The sequence below is a fragment of the Suricata suricatta genome, chromosome 12 (genome assembly GCF_006229205.1).
Source record: "Suricata suricatta isolate VVHF042 chromosome 12, meerkat_22Aug2017_6uvM2_HiC, whole genome shotgun sequence".
In the NCBI taxonomy this organism is placed as follows: domain Eukaryota; kingdom Metazoa; phylum Chordata; class Mammalia; order Carnivora; family Herpestidae; genus Suricata; species Suricata suricatta.
The window spans coordinates 8,584,104-8,602,241 of NC_043711.1; the positions used below are offsets into that span (position 1 = coordinate 8,584,104).

The 18,138-nt window shown below is 55.3% G+C and overlaps 3 protein-coding genes across 5 annotated transcripts in view; 2 read left to right on the forward strand and 1 right to left on the reverse strand.

The window, feature by feature from the left end:
- Positions 1-3,652: 3,652 nt before the first annotated feature.
- On the forward strand, positions 3,653-7,596 carry CALR (calreticulin). Its single transcript, XM_029918504.1, has 9 exons — positions 3,653-3,826; positions 4,223-4,324; positions 4,545-4,748; positions 5,182-5,276; positions 5,366-5,575; positions 5,656-5,769; positions 5,866-6,009; positions 6,649-6,741; positions 6,837-7,596. The coding sequence occupies exons 1-9, from the start codon at positions 3,736-3,738 to the stop codon at positions 7,017-7,019; spliced, it is 1,236 nt and encodes a 411-aa protein (XP_029774364.1). The 5' UTR covers positions 3,653-3,735; the 3' UTR covers positions 7,020-7,596.
- Positions 7,597-9,845: 2,249 nt separating this feature from the next.
- RAD23A (RAD23 homolog A, nucleotide excision repair protein) lies at positions 9,846-15,787 on the forward strand. Of its 3 annotated transcripts, none has more exons than XM_029917141.1 (9): positions 9,846-10,097; positions 11,466-11,627; positions 11,791-11,975; positions 12,114-12,169; positions 12,302-12,429; positions 12,659-12,737; positions 12,867-13,000; positions 14,812-14,943; positions 15,053-15,787. In XM_029917141.1, the coding sequence occupies exons 1-9, from the start codon at positions 10,026-10,028 to the stop codon at positions 15,164-15,166; spliced, it is 1,062 nt and encodes a 353-aa protein (XP_029773001.1). In that variant the 5' UTR covers positions 9,846-10,025; the 3' UTR covers positions 15,167-15,787. The 3 variants fall into 3 exon arrangements, with proteins under 3 accessions (XP_029773001.1, XP_029772999.1, XP_029773000.1); XM_029917139.1 differs by having other exon boundaries at positions 9,851-10,097; positions 14,812-14,976; XM_029917140.1 differs by having other exon boundaries at positions 9,851-10,097; positions 12,870-13,000; positions 14,812-14,976.
- A 479-nt stretch (positions 15,788-16,266) lies between these two features.
- GADD45GIP1 (GADD45G interacting protein 1) overlaps positions 16,267-18,138 on the reverse strand; it is a 2,012-nt gene continuing 140 nt past the window's right edge. The window contains exons 2-3 of the mRNA XM_029916597.1: positions 17,936-18,132; positions 16,267-16,642 (exon numbers count right to left, since the gene is read on the reverse strand). Coding sequence (XP_029772457.1) covers positions 16,318-16,642; positions 17,936-18,132 — 522 coding nt within the window. The 3' untranslated portion in view covers positions 16,267-16,317. The remainder of the gene's footprint in view (positions 16,643-17,935; positions 18,133-18,138) is intronic.

Here is an 18,138-nt window from a genome sequence, read left to right on the forward strand (position 1 = left end):
TCTGAACAACCGGAACCGGAACCGGCGCCCGCGCCGGGACTGTATGTCGCCATCTTGAGCGTGGCAGGCCTTGAGTCGGGCTGAGGAGGCCGCCATGTTCAGTGTGGCGAATGAGCCTTCGACGGTGGGAGGGACTCCGTGCCCACCCACCCGAGCTGGACTAGTGTCTGGTGGACTAGAGAGGCCAAATTAAAACCTCAAGGACAGAATCACAGAGTTGTTTTACGTGTCATCCAGCCGCACCTCCTGCAGGCGGTGTGACCTTGGACCTCCCTGTCTCTGAGCCTAGGAGCCCTCTGCCCTTCTCTCTTGGCTTGTGGGAGGGCTGTAGGTGGTGAACTTCAGAGACAGTCATTCCCTGGTCAACTATTTTTAAGGTTTTTTTTCCTTAATTTTTAGTGTTTACTGTTGAGAGAGAGAGAACAATGTAGGGGGGGGGCGGAGAATCCTAGGCAGGCTCCACACTGTCTGTGCAGAGCCTGACTGGGCCTCCTTCCCACAAACTGTGAGATCATGACCTGAGCCAATATCAATAGTCGGTCACTTAACTGACTAAGACATTCAGGCACGCCTACTTTTAAGTATTTAAAGGGAGGCTAGATAGAGACATCCCTATATACAGAAGGAAGAGGGAGTCAACTAATAATGGTTAGTCAAGGTAGCAGCTAACCTGTACAGACATCCCTGTGTGCTCCCCCCAGTGCTAAGTGCTTCCGGTGTGTTGTTTCATTTCCCCAAAAGCTTTGATACAGATCGTGATATAATCCTCATTTTACAGATGTGAAAACAGAGGCTCAGAGGGTGCTACATCTTCCCCATGATTCTACAAGCAATTGTTAGCATGTTAGAGACAGTGTGAGAAACTATGAACACCTCAGATCACACCCCATCCCTGAAAGCTCTTTGAAGATCAATGTCATGGCAAGAATGCATACCCTAAATCTGGCCTATAGAACTTAACACAGGACATAAATCAAGTCTGAAGCGTTCTAGTAGCAACGTTAAAAACAAAATGGATGAAATTAATTTGAAGAATTCACCAAACTTGACATGTCCAAATTATCATTTCAATACTTACTGTAAAATTTTACTAAGGAACTATTTCACATCATTTTTCATACTACGTCTCCAGAATCTGATGTGTGTTTTACAGTTATGGCACATCTTAGTTGGGACCAGCTACATTTCAAAAGATCAGTAGTTACATGTGGCCAGTGGAGATTACAGTAGACAATGTAAGTAGATTTAATTCCATTCATGCCACTCAGCCAAATCAGTTCATCTTTCTGTGTCTGTTACCTGGCCTGGATAGAGATGATATAAACCCAGGTTAGCGTGAGAGTTAAGAGAAATATACCCACACATGTACGTACTTGCTAATACTCAATTGTATGGACCATGTGACAAGTACTCTTCTGAGCAGAACACCTTTACTCACTTAACCATCACAATTATTATTTTTTATTTTTTATTTTTTAAAATTTTTAATGTTTTATTTATTTTTGATACAGAGAGAGACAGAGCATGAGAGGGGGAGGGGCAGAGAGAGAAGGAGGCACAGAACTGGAAGCAGGGTCCAGGCTCTGAGCTGGCTGTCAGCACAGAGCCCGACGCGGGGCTCGAATCCACGATCGTGAGATCTGACCTGAGCCGAAGTCGGAGGCCCAACCGACTGAGCCACCCAGGCGCCCCACAATTATTATTTTTTAAATCAGTCTGTTTGTTTTATGTCTTTATTTTTATTTTTGAGAGACAGAGAGAGAGAGAGAGAGAGAGAGAGAGACAGAGGCTGAGTGGGGGAGGGGCAGATAGAGAGGGAGACACAGAATCCGAAGCAGGCTCCAGGCTCTGAGCTGTCAGCGCAGAGCCCGGCACGGGGCTCAAACCCATGGACCATGAGATCATGACTTGAGCCGAACTTGGACGCTCAACCAACTAGGCCACCCAGGTGCCCCTCACAATTATTGTTTGAGCCTGGAAAATGGGTTTGCTCACATCACCCTATCCAGACCCTACAGTGAGCTCCCGATAAAAATTCAGGATGTGTCCCTCAAAACCCTTCTTAGCAAAGCACTTTCCTCTTTTGTTTATTGACTTCCTCCAAGAGTCTTTCCTTCTTTCTGTCATATAGCAAGTAGGTTCGGTGCCAGGTGCTGCAAAGAGACACTGGGGGATGGTGAAGTGAATAAGACATAGTATCTACCCTCCAGCAGGAAGCACCAAGCTCCTGGGTGCATGACAGAGGGTGGAAGGGAGGGAAGGCTGGAAGGTCAGTGGCAGGCCTGCGGTGGTCACCTCAGATTGGGGTTCCTCGTCGTCGGGGGGGGGCAGGTTGGGTGATACTGGATAATGCCTGGGGCAGAACCCCAACTTCTCCAAGATTCCTTATTCCTCCCTTTCCTGAGTCCCCACCACTATCCCGGAAGCACTCCCCACCCCCTTTTGCCCAGGATTCCCCCTTCCACAGTCCAAGTCCATGCTTCCAGGTCCAGGGCCTGTTTGCTCAGAGATTGGGAAACTCCCAGCCCTCCTTCCTGCTTCCTGCAGCTTGGGGGCACGGAGACAGTGTCAGTCACTGTCAGTCATGTGCCTCTGGCTTCAGAAGACTCTAGACTCAGGGGTCCTGCCCATCTCCCTCTGACCTTATCTTCCCCACCATCTGTCTCTTTTTTTCCTCCCCAACGGAACCCCCATCTTCTCTTCTTCAGCCGTTTAATTGCAAAAGCCAGGCCGTTTGTGGGAGACCACAGGCAGCGACCCCTTTACTGGCTGAGGGAAGGGGTAAAGGAGAGGCCGCAATTAGAGGAACAACCCTACCCCAGTCTGGGAACCACAGCCTATAGCCACATTTTGGAGCCTTCTGGGATTCCTTCCCTCTGTCCTAGAACAACCCAAACAGCACTGAAAGCGGGTCTGTAGGGCGGCACTTAGCCAAGGTTGCTCCTCCAAGCCCCCTACGGGCTCCTGTGTCTTCAGAGGCTAAGTGACTTGCCTCAGTCACACAGCAGCAGTGTGACAGGCTGCCAGGGCACTAGGGGCCAGAGAGGTGAGAGCTAACGTTTTACTCTCTGGCCTGCAAGGCTGTGACACCGGGATGAAGTGAAGACCCAAGGATTCAGCCCGTGAGCTCAGGTGCCTCGGGCCCACCGTGGCCTGGGGGGGGCGAGCGAGAGCAAGTGGAGCAGGGGTGCCCCAAATGCAGAGTAGAAAGCGGCCGGGAAAACCTTGCCCACCCTTACCCGCAGTGGGGATGAGAGATGGCGAGCTGGGGCAGGACGAAGGTCCTGCGCAGTGGCACCTGCACCCGCGCGCGTTCTTTAAACTCCCAGATCAGGAGCTAAGCGCGCGGGCTAGGGCGGGGTTGGGCCGAGGTCTGGTCACATGACCAGGGTAGAGGGGCTCGAGGCCCCCACCACACCGGTGGGCGGCCCCCACAACGCGTGGTCGTCCTTCATTGGCCAGTTGTATGGCCAATAGAAATCGGCCATCTGGGAACCCTGCGTTCCGAGGCACATACTAACATGCTCAGACGACAAGAGCCCAATGGAAAGTCAGGGCCGTGGGCACCGACCAATTATAAGGTGCGGAAGGCGGGACAAGAGGCCGGGCCAGGTTGGTTTGAGAGGCAGTAGGGTATAAAAACGCGCGGCCGGTGGCACCGTCCGTCCCTACTGCAGAGCCGCCGCCGGAGGAGAGGTTTAAAGGGCCCGCGCGCCGCCGCCCCCTCGGCCCGCCATGCTGCTACCCGTGCCGCTGCTGCTCGGCCTCCTCGGCCTGGCCGCCGCCGAACCCACCATCTACTTCAAGGAGCAGTTTCTGGACGGAGGTAAGACCTGGTCCCGGCCTCAAGGCCGCCCCGACGGTGAAGGCGGTCCCTCGGCCTAGATCTGCGTTGTCTCCCGTAATAACTGCTTTAGAGGGCCAATACGGTGGCCTCCGGGGACTAGAGCCGCAGGCGAGCCTCTCTTGTTCGTCCCTGGGGAGCGTCGAGGGTGCAGCGGACTCTCGCGGCGTGAGTTAGGGTTCGGCGGAAGATCCCTAAGGATCCCAAACCTCTAGTTTGACACCTAAGCCATCGAAGGTGTCAAAGTAGAGGTTGGGGCGGGGGCAGTTGGGGGTTATCCCTTTTCCAGTCCGCAGCAGTTTGAGGCTACTGGCAGATAATCAGTGGGGGCGAGGGCGGTCAGTACGGCCTCACTGACCTGCCCCTTTGATCCTCTAGACGGGTGGACCGATCGCTGGATTGAATCCAAACACAAGTCAGATTTTGGCAAATTTGTTCTTAGTTCCGGCAAGTTCTACGGCGACCAGGAAAAGGATAAAGGTAAGAGCCTGGCGGAGTTGGGGCGGGGGTGGGAGGGTGGGGGGAGGCGGTGATCGGATTCAGGGGTACTTCCTGGAGGAAGCCCTTGCGTGCGACAGACCCAGCCTGGGATCCCCATGAGCAGGGCAGAGGGGAGGAAGGGGCAGTGGTCTGTATGGCCAATACTTAGGGTCCATGGAGGTTGGGGCTGAGCCATGACCTCGGTATGGTCTCTTGCTAGGGCTGCAGACAAGCCAGGATGCCCGCTTTTACGCCTTGTCCGCCAGATTCGAGCCCTTTAGCAACAAGGGCCAGACGCTGGTGGTGCAGTTCACAGTAAAACACGAGCAGAACATCGACTGTGGGGGCGGCTACGTGAAGCTGTTTCCAGAGGGCTTGGACCAGACAGACATGCACGGAGACTCTGAATACAACATCATGTTTGGTGAGGGGCCCCGCCCTGGTGCTGACCTGACCTCTGATTAGTTAGAAGGAGACTTAAATCTCAGGGACTCTCAAAGCCAGTGAGTGACAGGTAGTTTTGAGAATACGGGCCACATATATGTCATTAAGGTTTGCCTTGAGAGGGAAAGCTGAGAGGGTTGCATTGTTATTGTTGGTGTGAAACGTCACTCGTGGGGTTTTGGGTAGTTATTTCCTGATATTAACCATATTGAATTCTAGGGCTCCGGTTGGTTTGTTATTTCCTCTTTGAAAGGTTCCACCTACAGCCCCTTAGAGCCAGTCAGAGCCTGAATCCTGTCTTGTGACCCTTCGCAGACCTGTGTTTAAGAACCAGGTCTTGCTTTGTAAAGAGGGCGGGGAGCCTGGCAACAGTGGGCGTCCTCTCGCTCTAACTGGACCAACGCTTCACCTAGGGCCGGATATATGTGGTCCTGGCACCAAGAAGGTTCATGTCATCTTCAACTACAAGGGCAAGAACGTGCTGATCAACAAGGACATTCGCTGCAAGGTGCGATTGGGGGTGGTGACAAACGGCGGATGGGGGAGTGTCAGAGGCCAGCCTGGTGGGCGGGGCCACTCATCTCCCACCCTTTTCAGGACGATGAATTCACTCACCTGTATACGCTGATCGTGCGGCCAGATAACACCTATGAAGTGAAGATCGACAACAGCCAGGTGGAGTCAGGCTCCTTGGAGGATGACTGGGACTTCCTGCCGCCCAAGAAGATCAAGGATCCTGCTGCCTCGAAGCCTGAAGACTGGGATGAGCGGGCCAAGATTGATGACCCCACAGACTCCAAGCCTGAGGTGGGTGTTCGGGCAGCTTCTCCCCTACGTGGAGGGTGTAGAGGACAGCTGGCTTGACTGACCTCCCTGTGTACCTTCAGGACTGGGACAAGCCCGAGCACATTCCTGACCCCGATGCTAAAAAGCCAGAGGACTGGGATGAAGAGATGGATGGAGAGTGGGAACCACCAGTGATTCAGAACCCTGAGTACAAGGTGAGCCTGGGGATTTGAGCGGCATTGGGGGGGGTGTGCAGTGGGGAGCATGCCGATCCCCCCCACTCACCCGCTGGTTCCCTTCCCCTTCTGCAGGGCGAGTGGAAGCCCCGGCAGATCGACAACCCAGATTACAAGGGCACTTGGATCCACCCAGAGATCGACAATCCCGAGTACTCCCCCGATAGCAACATCTATGCCTATGAAAACTTCGCGGTTCTGGGCTTAGATCTCTGGCAGGTGAGGCACGGGATTCCTGGAGCACTTCACAGGGTCAGGGTCACCCAGAAGGAAAGGGACGGTAGCATTCAACCCCAAGCCCGTCTGATCCAAAACTAGTGCTTTTTCTGAAGAATTTCTCCGTCTCTTTTTACTGAGTGTTTCTAGTACCCACTTTGAGGTTTTGCTTATCGTGTGCTGGATACCCTGAGTCCATTTATGCAAACAAGCTTGTTCAACTGTCCTCAACAACTAGAAGTTAATTAGATAACCCCGGTCGAAAATTAGTTTCACTGGTGCTTGGCTGCCTCCGTTGGTAGATCCTTGGAGCCATGAGTTCAAGCCCCACGTCAGGAGTAGAGCTTACTGAAAGATAAATAAATGTGACTTTCAGAAAAAACGCAAAAGAAAAGAAAATTAGTTTTAAACCGAATTGTCGGTTTATCCGCTGATAAAGATTCTGGGCCTAGAATGGTGCCTGGCAGGTAGAAGGCACTGGGAAAATAATTGAACGAGGGACTGAGACCCCACTTTTACAGCTGAAGACATTGAAGGGCATTGTGTAGTGGTCCTGGGAACATGGGGTAGGAGTGTTGTCCAAGGCCAGGGACGCGGTTGTCCCCTCTGACCACCCGTCCGCTCGTCTTCCCGCTATCCCAGGTCAAGTCCGGCACCATTTTTGACAACTTCCTCATCACGAACGACGAGGCGTATGCGGAGGAGTTTGGAAACGAGACCTGGGGTGTCACGAAGGTGGGCGCGGGGTCTGGTCCTGGGCTTGGGGGGCGGGGGTCAGGTCTGGCGGGTGGGGGCCAGGCCCTGAAAGCACGCGTGCGGTCCGTGCACAGGCGGCAGAAAAGCAGATGAAGGACAAGCAGGACGAGGAACAGAGGCTAAAGGAGGAGGAAGAGGATAAGAAGCGCAAGGAGGAAGAGGAGGCGGACAAGGACGAGGACGAGGAGGACGAGGACGAGAAGGAGGAAGAGGAGGAGGAAGACGCCGCCACCGGCCAGGCCAAGGACGAGCTGTAGGGGCCGCCCCGCCGCCGCCTCCAGGGCTGGACTGAGGCCTGAGCGCTCCCGCCGCAGAGCCGGCTACGCCAAATAATGTCTCTATGAGACTGGAGAACTTTTCATTTTTTCCAGGCGGGTTATGATTTGGGGTGGATTTTGGTTTTGTTCTCCCCCCCCCCTTTTTTTTTAACTGGTGTTTTGTCTTTGATTCTCCTGAGCCCTTATTCCTGATCCTCCTCTTTCTTGACATCTTTGCCTTTTTCTGTCCCCTTCTCTCCCCAGATCCTTTAGTTCCCCTCCCACCTGAGGGGGCGGGGGGCAGGGGAGTGTGGAGAAGCCCCAGCCCGAGATTCCATCTGCTCTCCTTCCTGGATCCCAGAGTGGGGCAGGAGAGAGGGTGGCATCCCCAGCCCCCAGCACTGAGGAAGAACAGGGCTCCTAGGGCCTGAGCTCTGACCCCTACCTGGCACCTCCCTTCCTCCCCTGCTCCCAGGACCGGGCCACTTCTGGGTGGGGCAGCGGGTTCCAGCTCGGGTCACACTGAGAATGTCAGAACTACAAACAAAATTTCTATTAAATTAAGTTTTGTGTCTTCCTCCTGTGTCTCCTTCTGGGGGAGGGGTCTCTTGGGTAAGGCTCATTTGAAAACATTTTTTTATTTAAAAAATTTTCTTGTTTTAGATTTTATTTTTGAGAGAGCGTAAACGGGAGGGGCAGAGAGAGAGAAAGAGACACAGAATCCGAAGCAGGCTCCAGGCTCTGAGCTAGCAGTCAGCACAGAGCTCGATGCAGGGCTTGAACCCACAAACTGTGAGATCATGACCTGAGCCGAAGTTGGACGCTCAACTGACTGAGCCACCCAGGCGCCCTTCATTTTTCAGTAGCTTAAAGTGTTGGTTAAATGTCCCATAAGGTTACAGGGGCTGTTGTTTACCCCACAGCCCCAAACCAGTGTGAGGACAGTAATTGTTAGGTGCCATTACATATGCTCCATGTAAGAACTCACCGAGTCTCTGCACCAAATGAGGGAGTTTGTAATGACAGTTCAGTTTGATGAGGCTGTGTTCCAGAACGTCGTAAGAGGTAGGATAGGGCTATGAACCCACACCTAAGCACCATTTCTGCCATCCATTGTACATTCAGCCATATATATTTCTTAACTGGTTTTTAAAAATTGTTTTTAATGTTTATTTTTGAGAGACTGAACATGAGGGGCGTGGGGGCAGTGCAGAGAGAGAGGGAGACACAGAATTTGAAGCAGGTTCCAGGCTCTGAGCTGTCAGCACAGAGCCCTATGAGGGGCTCGGTCTCACAAACTGCAAGATTATGACCTGAGCTGAAGGAGGCTTAACCGACAGAGCCACCCAGGCGCCCCGTAGCCATGGGTTTTAAATCTCCCGCTGGTTTCAAAAGCTATTCCTTTTGTAGTCAAAAATACAGGTTCAGGGGTGCCTGGGTGGCTCAGTCAGTTGGGCGTCAGACTTCAGGTCATGATCTTGCGGTTCATGAGTTCAAGCCCGGCATCAGGCTCTGTGTTGACGGCTCAGAGCCTGGAGCCTGCTTCTGATTCTGTGTCTCCCTCTCTGCTCCTCCCCTGCTCACGCTCTGTCTCTGTTTCTCAAAAATGAATACACGTTAAAAAATAAAAATGAAAAAGTTTAGGTTCAGCGGTGGTATATGGTTTGCCAGTGGTCTTTAAATTCGTGGAGGCCAAAAGATGGCCCCGCGGGTGGGTGGTGCAGAGATGACAGGTCAACAAAGTCTAGGCCTGTTTGTTGCAAGGCACATGGCTGCCGCTGAAGTCCTGTAAGTGGTCTGGAGCTCACGTCCCTTGTGGCGGGGGAGAGGCAAGAAACCCTCAACAACTTGGCCTGTGGTGGAAACATCTAGGTTTGGTGTGCTGTGGAGGAGAAAAGCAGCAGGACCTTTTTACAGTTGGGCAGTGGGTGAGGTGTCCACCTGGTGACTGCTGCTGTGCTTGGGATTAGTGCTTGGAAACTAGAGCAGGTTTGGAGGCTGGTAATTGTTCAGGAAGGGACAGCCTCCGCCTAGGAACTGGGAGATAACCCCAACCTTGCTTCCATCCAGTCCCCCCAAACCCCATATTCAGCTTAAGCTAAGTGATCCTTCAGGTCCTTGTTCGTTCGATGGTTCACCATGCTTCCCCTACTGTGTTCTGTGGCCCAGCCCCACCCCTTTGGGAAGCTTCCAGAATTGATGTATCCAGGGAAAGTTGGTGGAGAGAATTCTGTATTCAGTGTAGGGAGACTCTGAAAAGTGACAGTTTACTTAAATACTCGGGTCAGATTGGGGCTAGCAGGGTGAACAAAGTGGTGGTGGGGGGAAGAGCAACAGAGAGCTGGGCTACCCAGTAACTAGTACTATTGGTTCATTCCCAAAATCCAACTCCCCCTCACTAACGAATGAGGCCACAAAATGCCCCCCCCCGTCCCTGCTTCCACAGCCAAACGTGGTTTCTCGAATTTTCATTTTTTTAATTGTTGGTGACCTTTGGAGTGTCTTTTGCAGCCCTGAGTAAGGGTTTCTATGAGAGGGGCCAGACCAGAACAAAACAACTCATTTGGAAGCCAGAAAAGTAGAAGTCTTTCAGGAAGAAATAAAAATATCTACACATGCATGAAAAATTGTGTTTAATGTAATCAAACTAAGAAGGGCACGAAAGTGCGGGCGTTGGAGCCATTTTGTGGCCGTATGACGTCACCGCTAACGGGCATGGCATCACTCAGGAAGCCACGTGATGTGTCTGCGAGCTGAATAAGAAGCAGCTCGCCCCGACCCCAGGCTCAGAGCATACTCTGCGCATGCCTGGCCAAAGGGCTCTCTCTTGCGCATGCCTAGCAAGGCTAAGGGGGCCCGCGCAGGTCACGTGCGCTGGTGGTCGGCGCGCGCACCGCCTGCCCCGGAAGCGGTCGGCTCGCGGCGGGGCTGGGCGCTAAGATGGCGGCGGCGTGAGTTGCATGTTGTGTGAGGATCCCGGGGCCGCCGCGTCGCTCGGGCCCCGCCATGGCCGTCACCATCACACTCAAAACGCTGCAGCAGCAGACGTTCAAAATTCGCATGGAGCCTGATGAGACGGTGGGAGCCGAACCGGAGCCCGGGGGCGGGAACGACGGGTGCCGGGGGTGGGGTGGGGGCGGGGGAGGACGGGATCCCGACTGGAGGGGCGGGGTGGACGACGGGGACGGAGGCCTGCCCACCCCTCCCTACTCGCCGGACTCCGAACTTCCCTGTGGTTCTCGGCCCAGCCCCCGGCGACTCGTGCTGATGGCGTTCGGGGGCCGGTCTCTGGACGAGGCCCCACCCCCCGGGGCACCCATCAGGCCCCGGCTCCAATGTCAGTGCCCTCGCGGGTCGCTGGAGCCGCAGGCTCAGATTTCCGGATAGGCCGCGCTCTCCCGGACGGGAGCTTCGAGTTCATAGCTTTGCAGGCGTCTCCTTGGGACGTTGGTGGCCGATTTTGGGAGTAGTGACCAGGAGATGCCAACTAGTGACGGCAGTGACGGTAGTGACGGTGAAATGATACACCGCTCGACTTTCAGTGATCCGTGTTTGTTGGTGGTTCTTTACCAGTCGCTGAGCGTTTTAGTGATATCTTCCTAAATTTGCAAAACAGGCTTGTCGTTTGAGCACCCTTGATTGTTATCCGCCCCATTTTACAGATGTGGAAATTTAGGAATTAGGGAACTTTGCCACCGTCAGTGAAGCAAGTAATAGCAGGATGGGGATTGAAATTTGGTTTTGCCTCATGTGAGAGTCCGTGGTGTAAACTTGATGCTGCCTTTTTAGTTGAGAAAGAGACCTAGTGCCTAACAAATATATTGAGTGTCTAAACTCTGGGTTTGGTGCTTTTTGCACAACTAGCTCATGAAGGAGACACTGAAGTATGCTTTTTATAGAAGAGGAAACACTCTTATTTTTTTATTTTGGGCAAGCTATTTACTTTCTCTGTGCTTGTGTTTCCTCAAATGTAGAATGAGGCTAATGATCTCTGGTTTATGCAGCAGTGAGGCTTTATAAGTGATGTGTATACGTACTGTCTACGTAGGATGTTTTTGGGAAAAACTGAGTACTATACTTTGTGCAGTGGAGAATCTTATTTCTTTTTTGTTTTACTTTTATCATACTTTACATCACTTGAAGTTACATGTGTTTTTTTTCTTTTTTATCTTTTCACATTAGCGTTGTTTCCACGAAAGCAGGGACTTAACGATGCGTTTTGTTCCTTGCTGTGTGCTCGGTACCTAGAACAGCGCCTGGCGTGTAATAAGTGTTGAGGGAATTGCGTGGTGGGATGAGCAAAGAAATTCGAATCTGGCATGTACTTGACTCTGAAGCTCAGCCTCTGGGCCATCGAAGCTTGTGGGCTCTTTCCCTCCACCTCCCCGCCCCCCGGAAGAAAAGAAAGAATCCTGAGGTTTGCAATGAGGGTTCCCTTCTTTCCAGGTGAAGGTGCTCAAGGAGAAGATAGAGGCCGAGAAGGGCCGCGATGCTTTCCCTGTGGCCGGCCAGAAACTCATCTATGCCGGCAAAATCCTGAGTGATGACGTCCCCATCAGGGACTATCGCATCGACGAGAAGAACTTCGTGGTCGTCATGGTGACCAAGGTGAAGTGTGCTGGTTGGGAGGGTGGGTGAATTCGCTGGGGAGCTGGTAAAGAGCCTGCGTGCCCCGGAGAGATTAGCTATGAGTAGGGCGGGGCAGAGACAGGATGGGATGTTGGGCCCAGATAGGGATATTAATGCCTGCTCCTTTTTCTGGGTGTCACAGGCCAAAACTAGCCCAGGCACCTCAGTACCCCCAGAGGCCTCACCCACTGCTGCCCCAGAGTCCTCCACATCCTTCCCTCCGGCCCCCGCCTCAGGCATGTCCCAGCCCCCGCCTCCTACTCCCGGAGAGGACAAGAGCCCATCGGAGGAATCAGCCCCCACGACATCCCCGGAGTCCGTGTCAGGGTAAGGCGAGGGAGCAGCAGCCCCGACTTGGGCCCTGTCCTTCCGGTACATTCCAGCCCCCACGTACGTGTTCCCACATACCTGGGGGAGGGCAGCCACCAGAAGACAGGGTCCGATTTCTCTCTCTTGAATTTGCAGCTCTGTTCCCTCTTCAGGTAGCAGCGGGCGAGAGGAAGACGCAGCATCCACGCTAGGTGGGTGGGTGGTCCCCAGGGCAGAAGCAGCTGGGTGCCGCAGCCAGCAGCTGGGCCTGTGCGGGTGTGGGAGGGCCCGGGAGCTGCCCTTTGCTTTCCCTGGTGACCCGGTGCTTGCTGCTCCTCCCGCAGTGACCGGCTCTGAGTATGAGACGATGCTGACAGAGATCATGTCCATGGGCTACGAGCGGGAGCGGGTCGTGGCCGCCCTGAGAGCCAGCTACAACAACCCCCACCGGGCGGTGGAGTACCTGCTCACGGTGAGGCGGGGCTGCTGCCGGGTAGTCAGAGAGGCAAAACCTGCCTTCAGAGGCCTCTGGGTTGTGGTTCCAGCCGGGAAGGGCTTCCTGCAGGAGCCTGGGCAGGAGTGGGGGGGTGGGGCCTGTGGAGGGCGGGGCCGAGGCCTCCCTGGTCTTCTGCCAGGCCTGTGCATGCTGGAGGGAGGCAGCGGGCAGTCTGCGCATTAGAACTAAATAGGACCCCTGACAGGGCATTCCCGGGAGCCCCGAGCCCGAACATGGTTCTGTCCAGGAGAGCCAGGTGTCGGAGCAGCCAGCCACAGAAGGAGGTGAGCGAGCTGGGGCGTGTGTGTGTGTGGGGGGGGGGGGGCATCTGCTGTCGGGGCATCTGACTCCCCCGGCTTCCGAGCTTCTGGGAGTCCTGCATGGTGGCCGACTGCCTGCCTTCCTCCCACCAGCAGGAGAGAACCCCCTGGAGTTCCTGCGGGACCAGCCCCAGTTCCAGAACATGAGGCAGGTGATTCAGCAGAACCCAGCACTACTGCCCGCCCTGCTCCAGCAGCTGGGCCAGGAGAACCCTCAGCTTTTGCAGGTACGGCCCTGGGGGTGGAGGGAGCCCGGGCAGGCGCCACCTCCACTACCTGTGTGGGGACCACAGCCGTAGAAAGCTAGCCCGGCCTGGCGCGGTGTGTCGGAGTCTCTGTTCGGAAGCAGGTGTACTGTCCCCTGCCGCTCCCCGCCGTCTGACGCTGTACCTGCTTTCACGTAATTTCCCCCAACATCCTGTGAGGCGTGAGTGCCGTGGTTCTCATGTCTAATGGAGGTACGTGCCAGGGGTCTGGAGCAGCCCGGCAGCTGGTGAGGCGGGCCTGTCTCCGGCCTCTGGGTCCTTTGGCTCTGGCTTGGCCTCCGTACAGTTGGTGCATCATGAGCGCCCACCAGGACGCGCGGCACCGCCTGGGACCATGAGCTCACCAGGCTGCACCCTGCCCTTGAAGCTCCCTGTGTGCGCGCGCAGTGGCCCCTGGGTGTGACAGGTTTCTGGAGCCTCTGTGAAGGCCTCCCTCGGTTGAAGACCTGTCGCCTGCTGCTTCTCTTCCACTTCGCAGTCCCTCGTGCTGGCTCCTCCTGCTTCCTTTGGCCAGGTGTTTAGGGTACAGGCTGCACAGTTCTGTTCTTCATCTCTGTTGAGTCCTTCCTGCCTGTCATCTCGGGTAAAGATGCCCCCAAATTGATGTGACCAATCGGGACCTCCACATCTTCTGCGTCTCCATGGCTGACTTGACACAATTGTGAAAATGCTCTATTTTCTCTTTATTTTTTAAAAAACGTTTAATGTTTATATATTTTGATGGGGAGGGTGGGGTGGGCAGAGAGAGAGGGAGACACGGAATCCAAAGCAGGCTCCAGGCTCTGAGCGGTCTGCACAGAGCCCGACACGTGGTTTGAACTCACGAGCCAAGAGAGCATGACCTGAGCTGAAGTCAAGACGCCCAACTGACTGAGCCATCCAGGCGCCCCTGAAAGTGCTTTCTAGATGTCTGACTTCAGGGCAGGTCCTTTTCCCGTGCCCCCATTTCCTGCAAGGACCAGCCCCAGGGGTGCCTGAGCCGCAGGACCAGAGGTCCTGCTGGCGTCTTCCATACCTGTTTTGCCAGAACATGTCACTCTGCCCAGCCCTGCACCCAGCCTCTGGCTGCCACCTCCTCTCCCACCCGGTTTGCTGGCAGCCACCTCCCAGGCCTTGGCTTCTGCGCAGCCGCTGCAGTCCCTTCTGCATCAGGAGCCGGATTCCTGAAAAAGCACTTTTTGCCTTGAAATTAAAGTTGTCACTCGGAAATAAAAATCGAGTTGTGGAGCACCCAGTTGAGTTAATGTTTTCAAAAGGCATGCCGGTTCCAGCTCTTGCCATTCAGCCGTCACCGTGCGTTCCCTCATGCTAGAAGGCAGTGGAAGCAAGCAGGTCTGGTGCCTGCGCCTTCCTCTCTGATCTTGTGGTCTTTTCTGTCCCCCTTTGTTCGTTTACTCTGTTCATGCCACATGGATCTTCTGTGGCTGGGACTTGCCAACCTCCAGGCCTTTGCACGTCATTGGAAGAAACTCCCTTCCTGGCCTACAGATCACGGGCCCCTTTCCTGGCATGCAGTGTTTTATTTTCTAGCCCAGCGTTTGCCCTGCTGAACACTGGGGCCGCTGTTTACCTGGTAAATCGTGGTCCTTTCTAGCCTGTCTGCCTACACAGTGCCACCAGGCTGGGCCTGTGTGCACTGTTAGGTTGTGTTGGGCCAGAAGAGGCACCGTTTAAATATTTGCGGAATGAATGAAAAAGGGCTGCTCTAAGGACCTGGGGAGGAGGGCCTCCAGGGCCCTGAGTCACGGTCTCGTCTCGTCCGTCTCGCACAGCAAATTAGCCGGCACCAGGAGCAGTTCATCCAGATGCTGAACGAGCCCCCCGGGGAGCTGGCAGACTTCTCAGACGTGGAGGGCGAGGCGGGTGCCGTGGGCGAGGAGGCTCCGCAGACCAACTACATCCAGGTGACGCCCCAGGAGAAGGAAGCCATAGAGAGGGTAAGAGGCCGGGCTGGGGGTGACCCCTGGTGGGCCAGACCCCCGCCCCCGCTCATGCCTGCCCGTCTCCCCACAGTTGAAGGCCCTGGGCTTCCCAGAGAGCCTGGTGATCCAGGCCTACTTCGCTTGTGAAAAGAACGAGAACTTGGCTGCCAACTTCCTCCTGAGTCAGAACTTTGAGGACGAGTGATGCAGGGAGGCCAGGCCGCCCCCCCCCCCAGCCCCACAAAAGTTTTATAAAAGAAAAAAATATATATATATTCATGTTTATTTAAGAAGTGGAAAAAAATCAAAAACCTTAAAAAAAAAAAACAACCCAACTTCCCGTCTTCCCAAAGTGGCCCCCATTCCCATCTTGGCCTGAGAAGACCCAGGCCAGACAGCTGCCCCCAATCCCCCGCCCTGGCCCTGCCTGCTCCGAGAAACTGGCAGGACTGGAGGCGACAGATGGGCCCCTCTTGGCCTTTGTCCCAGCTCCCTGCAGCCAGATGGAGAGGCGGCTGCTTGCCTTCCCCTCCCCTGAGACTCCCCCCCCCCCCAACCTTCTTCCAGGGTGAGGGGAAGCTGGAGTCCCCAACTTTGATCCTCCATTGGAGTGGCCCAAACTTTCTATCTTGGGTGCGCACTCAGAGGCTTAAGGACCCCCTCCCCAGTCTGGCCTTGGCCTCTGGCCTGCATCCCTTTGCTGGGTTTGTCCTGCCTGGGGAGGGGGTAACATCAGAGCTGCTCTGGAGGTCGAGGCCACCCCCCACCCCAGGACAGAACCGTGTCTCTGATAAAGGTTTTGAAGTGAATAAAATTTTAAAAGCTAGGCCTGTGATGTGTGCCTCCGGGGGCTTCCTACTCTGGCTCATCCGGGGTCTGGGGGCCAGTTGGGCACAGGTGAGAAGAGCGCAGAGAAGGGGCAGTGGTCTGTCGGCACACCCCTCCTGTGATGCTGTCTCCCTCCCAGGCAGTGGGCCCCAGCCCCAATTTAGCCTGGAAGGGCTGCTGTTCCCAGCCCCCCACCATCACCACCACAGTCTGTTTTGGCTACACTCCCCCCCCCCCCAGTAATTGGCTAATTACTGGAGATTAATGTTGGTAAACAGAAGCCGCCTTCTCCTCCACCATCTGCTCCTCCATTATTTACCCGTTGTGTCTCTTTCTCCCCTGAAGCCCGAGTTAGTCAGCATGGCCCCGAGTCCCTGAGTGAGCAGAGCCAGGAGAGGTGGGGGATTCCCTGGCCCCAGGCGTTGGGAGGGAACGGGGGTGCCCAGGAAGGGGTACTGATGAGAGAGGACACAGTGCTTCGGTGGGAGGGGGGCTGCCAGGCAGCAGGTTTTATTGGAAGACAACAGTTCAGGAACTGGGTGCTGCCGAGGCTGCAGGGTCGGGGTCTGGGGCTGCGGCAGCAGCCAGTGCGGCCGTTCGTGCCTCCTTCTTCTGCCTTTGCTTCTCCTCCTTGAGGCGTTTGCGTTGCTGCTTCTCCAGGTCCTGCAGCAGCTCCTGGAAGCGGGCGCTCCTCGGGTCCACGTGGTAGCCCAGGCGCTCCTGGGCCTCGGCCTGCAGCCGCGCCCGCCGCTCCTTGTCCGCCTGCTCCTTCTCCCTGCGCTCCTGCTGCTGCCGCCGCCAGTTCTCAACCATCTGTGGCATCTTGGCCATGCACTCCGCAATGAGCTGCTCCCTGCAGCGGGGTGGGGGTGGGGGTGAGGAGCAACCCCCAGCCAGGAAAGGAGCACCCGTCTACCCTCAGCCCACCCCCTAGTCTGCCCACACCGACTTCCCCGCCGTGATGAAGAACTGGGGACAGTGGTCATTAAAACCATTGGGAAAAATCCTTGACACGTGAAGAAACAGGCAGGAGAGATGAACTAGCTTTGGGTGTGATCGCGAGCACAATTCAGCCAAATCCCCAGAACCCCCGGGGGGAGGAGACCCAGAGGCAACTCAGCATTTCACTGAGCCGCACACCATATGGCCGTCCCCACAGCGTGTTCATCCTGCAGACCTCACTGAGCACCTACTGTATGCCAGGCTCAGTTGTAAAGGCAAGAAATGGATTGGACCTTTCCCTCCAATCCTATGAGTAGTTGCAAGGCACAGCCCCATTTTAAAGATTATAAACGTGTAGGTGAAAGATCTTGAAGCCCATTGATGGTTATCCCGCTGGGATTCACATTCTGGCTCCACAGCTCACTGCCTGGGCAACTGGACAAGTGATTCCAAATTCCCAGGGTTGTTTCTCATCTCTAAAATGGTGATCCCCTCTTGCTCTTAGAGCTGCTGTGAGGACAAGAACAATGAAAACCAGGAACACGCTTGGCCTACCCACTTCCTCTGGGAAGTGGTACCATCCCGATGCCCCTGGTCTTGCATTCTTCCTTCACGTCTTCTCCTTCAGAGCTACCTCCAAGTCTGTCCTCTGCCCTTGAGTCCAGGCCCCATCACCTCCCGCTCTTCCCCAGTCACACTGACCTGGCAGTTCTTACAGCATATTCCTACCTCAGGGCCTTTGCACCAGCTGTTCCCAATACCAGTAACACTCTCCTAAGATCTTCCCACCGCTATGTCTGGTCATTCAAGTCTCTAAGTATCAAGTCCGCAGAGACAGAGGTTCGAGGTCTCGCAAACCAAAGTCGCTCTCCGGGACACACACTTTCCTTTTGTCTTCCCAACGGCTCTCTGCTGCCATCTGAAATTACCGTTTTGTTCTCTGCTCTGTGCTCAGCACCTGGGACAAGGCCTTGCACAGGAGGCCCCCAGTAAAGATTCGATATGAGTGACTGAGTGACCTGTGACTCAAAAGTCTTGTTTTGTAGCTAGGTGAGCCTACAGGTAAACTGACGGTACAGCACGCCAAACTTCCCCCGCCGCGCGCGGTAAGCGCTGGACAGAGTTAAGCACCATGCAAAACAGTTCATCCAGCCGGCGGCAGAGGGCGCAGCCCGCCACCCCACGCCCACCCAACCGCTCACACCTGGCCCGACGCTTCTGGTCCTCCGCCAGCTGCTGCACCCGCAGCGACTCCTGCATGGCCGCCAGGCTCGGGCACCATTCGCGCTCCTCAGCCTCCAGCTCGCGCAGCTGCTCTCGCGACGGCCACAGCGAGCCGGCGGCCACCCCGGAGGCGGCGCCGTGCCGCGCGAACTGCTTGGCCGCGTAGCGCGGCCCGAGCTGCCA

Bases quoted from the DNA above. Each gene is read 5' to 3' on its own strand.
- CALR (XM_029918504.1), top strand. From the start codon at position 3,736: ATGCTGCTACCCGTGCCGCTGCTGCTCGGCCTCCTCGGCCTGGCCGCC. The intron at 4,749-5,181 runs GTGAGGGGCCCC...CGCTTCACCTAG, and splicing joins TGAATACAACATCATGTTTG to GGCCGGATATATGTGGTCCT. The intron at 5,576-5,655 runs GTGGGTGTTCGG...GTGTACCTTCAG, and splicing joins CCACAGACTCCAAGCCTGAG to GACTGGGACAAGCCCGAGCA.
- RAD23A (XM_029917139.1), top strand. From the start codon at position 10,026: ATGGCCGTCACCATCACACTCAAAACGCTGCAGCAGCAGACGTTCAAA. The intron at 12,170-12,301 runs GTGGGTGGGTGG...CTCCTCCCGCAG, and splicing joins AGACGCAGCATCCACGCTAG to TGACCGGCTCTGAGTATGAG. The intron at 14,977-15,052 runs GTAAGAGGCCGG...GTCTCCCCACAG, and splicing joins AGAAGGAAGCCATAGAGAGG to TTGAAGGCCCTGGGCTTCCC.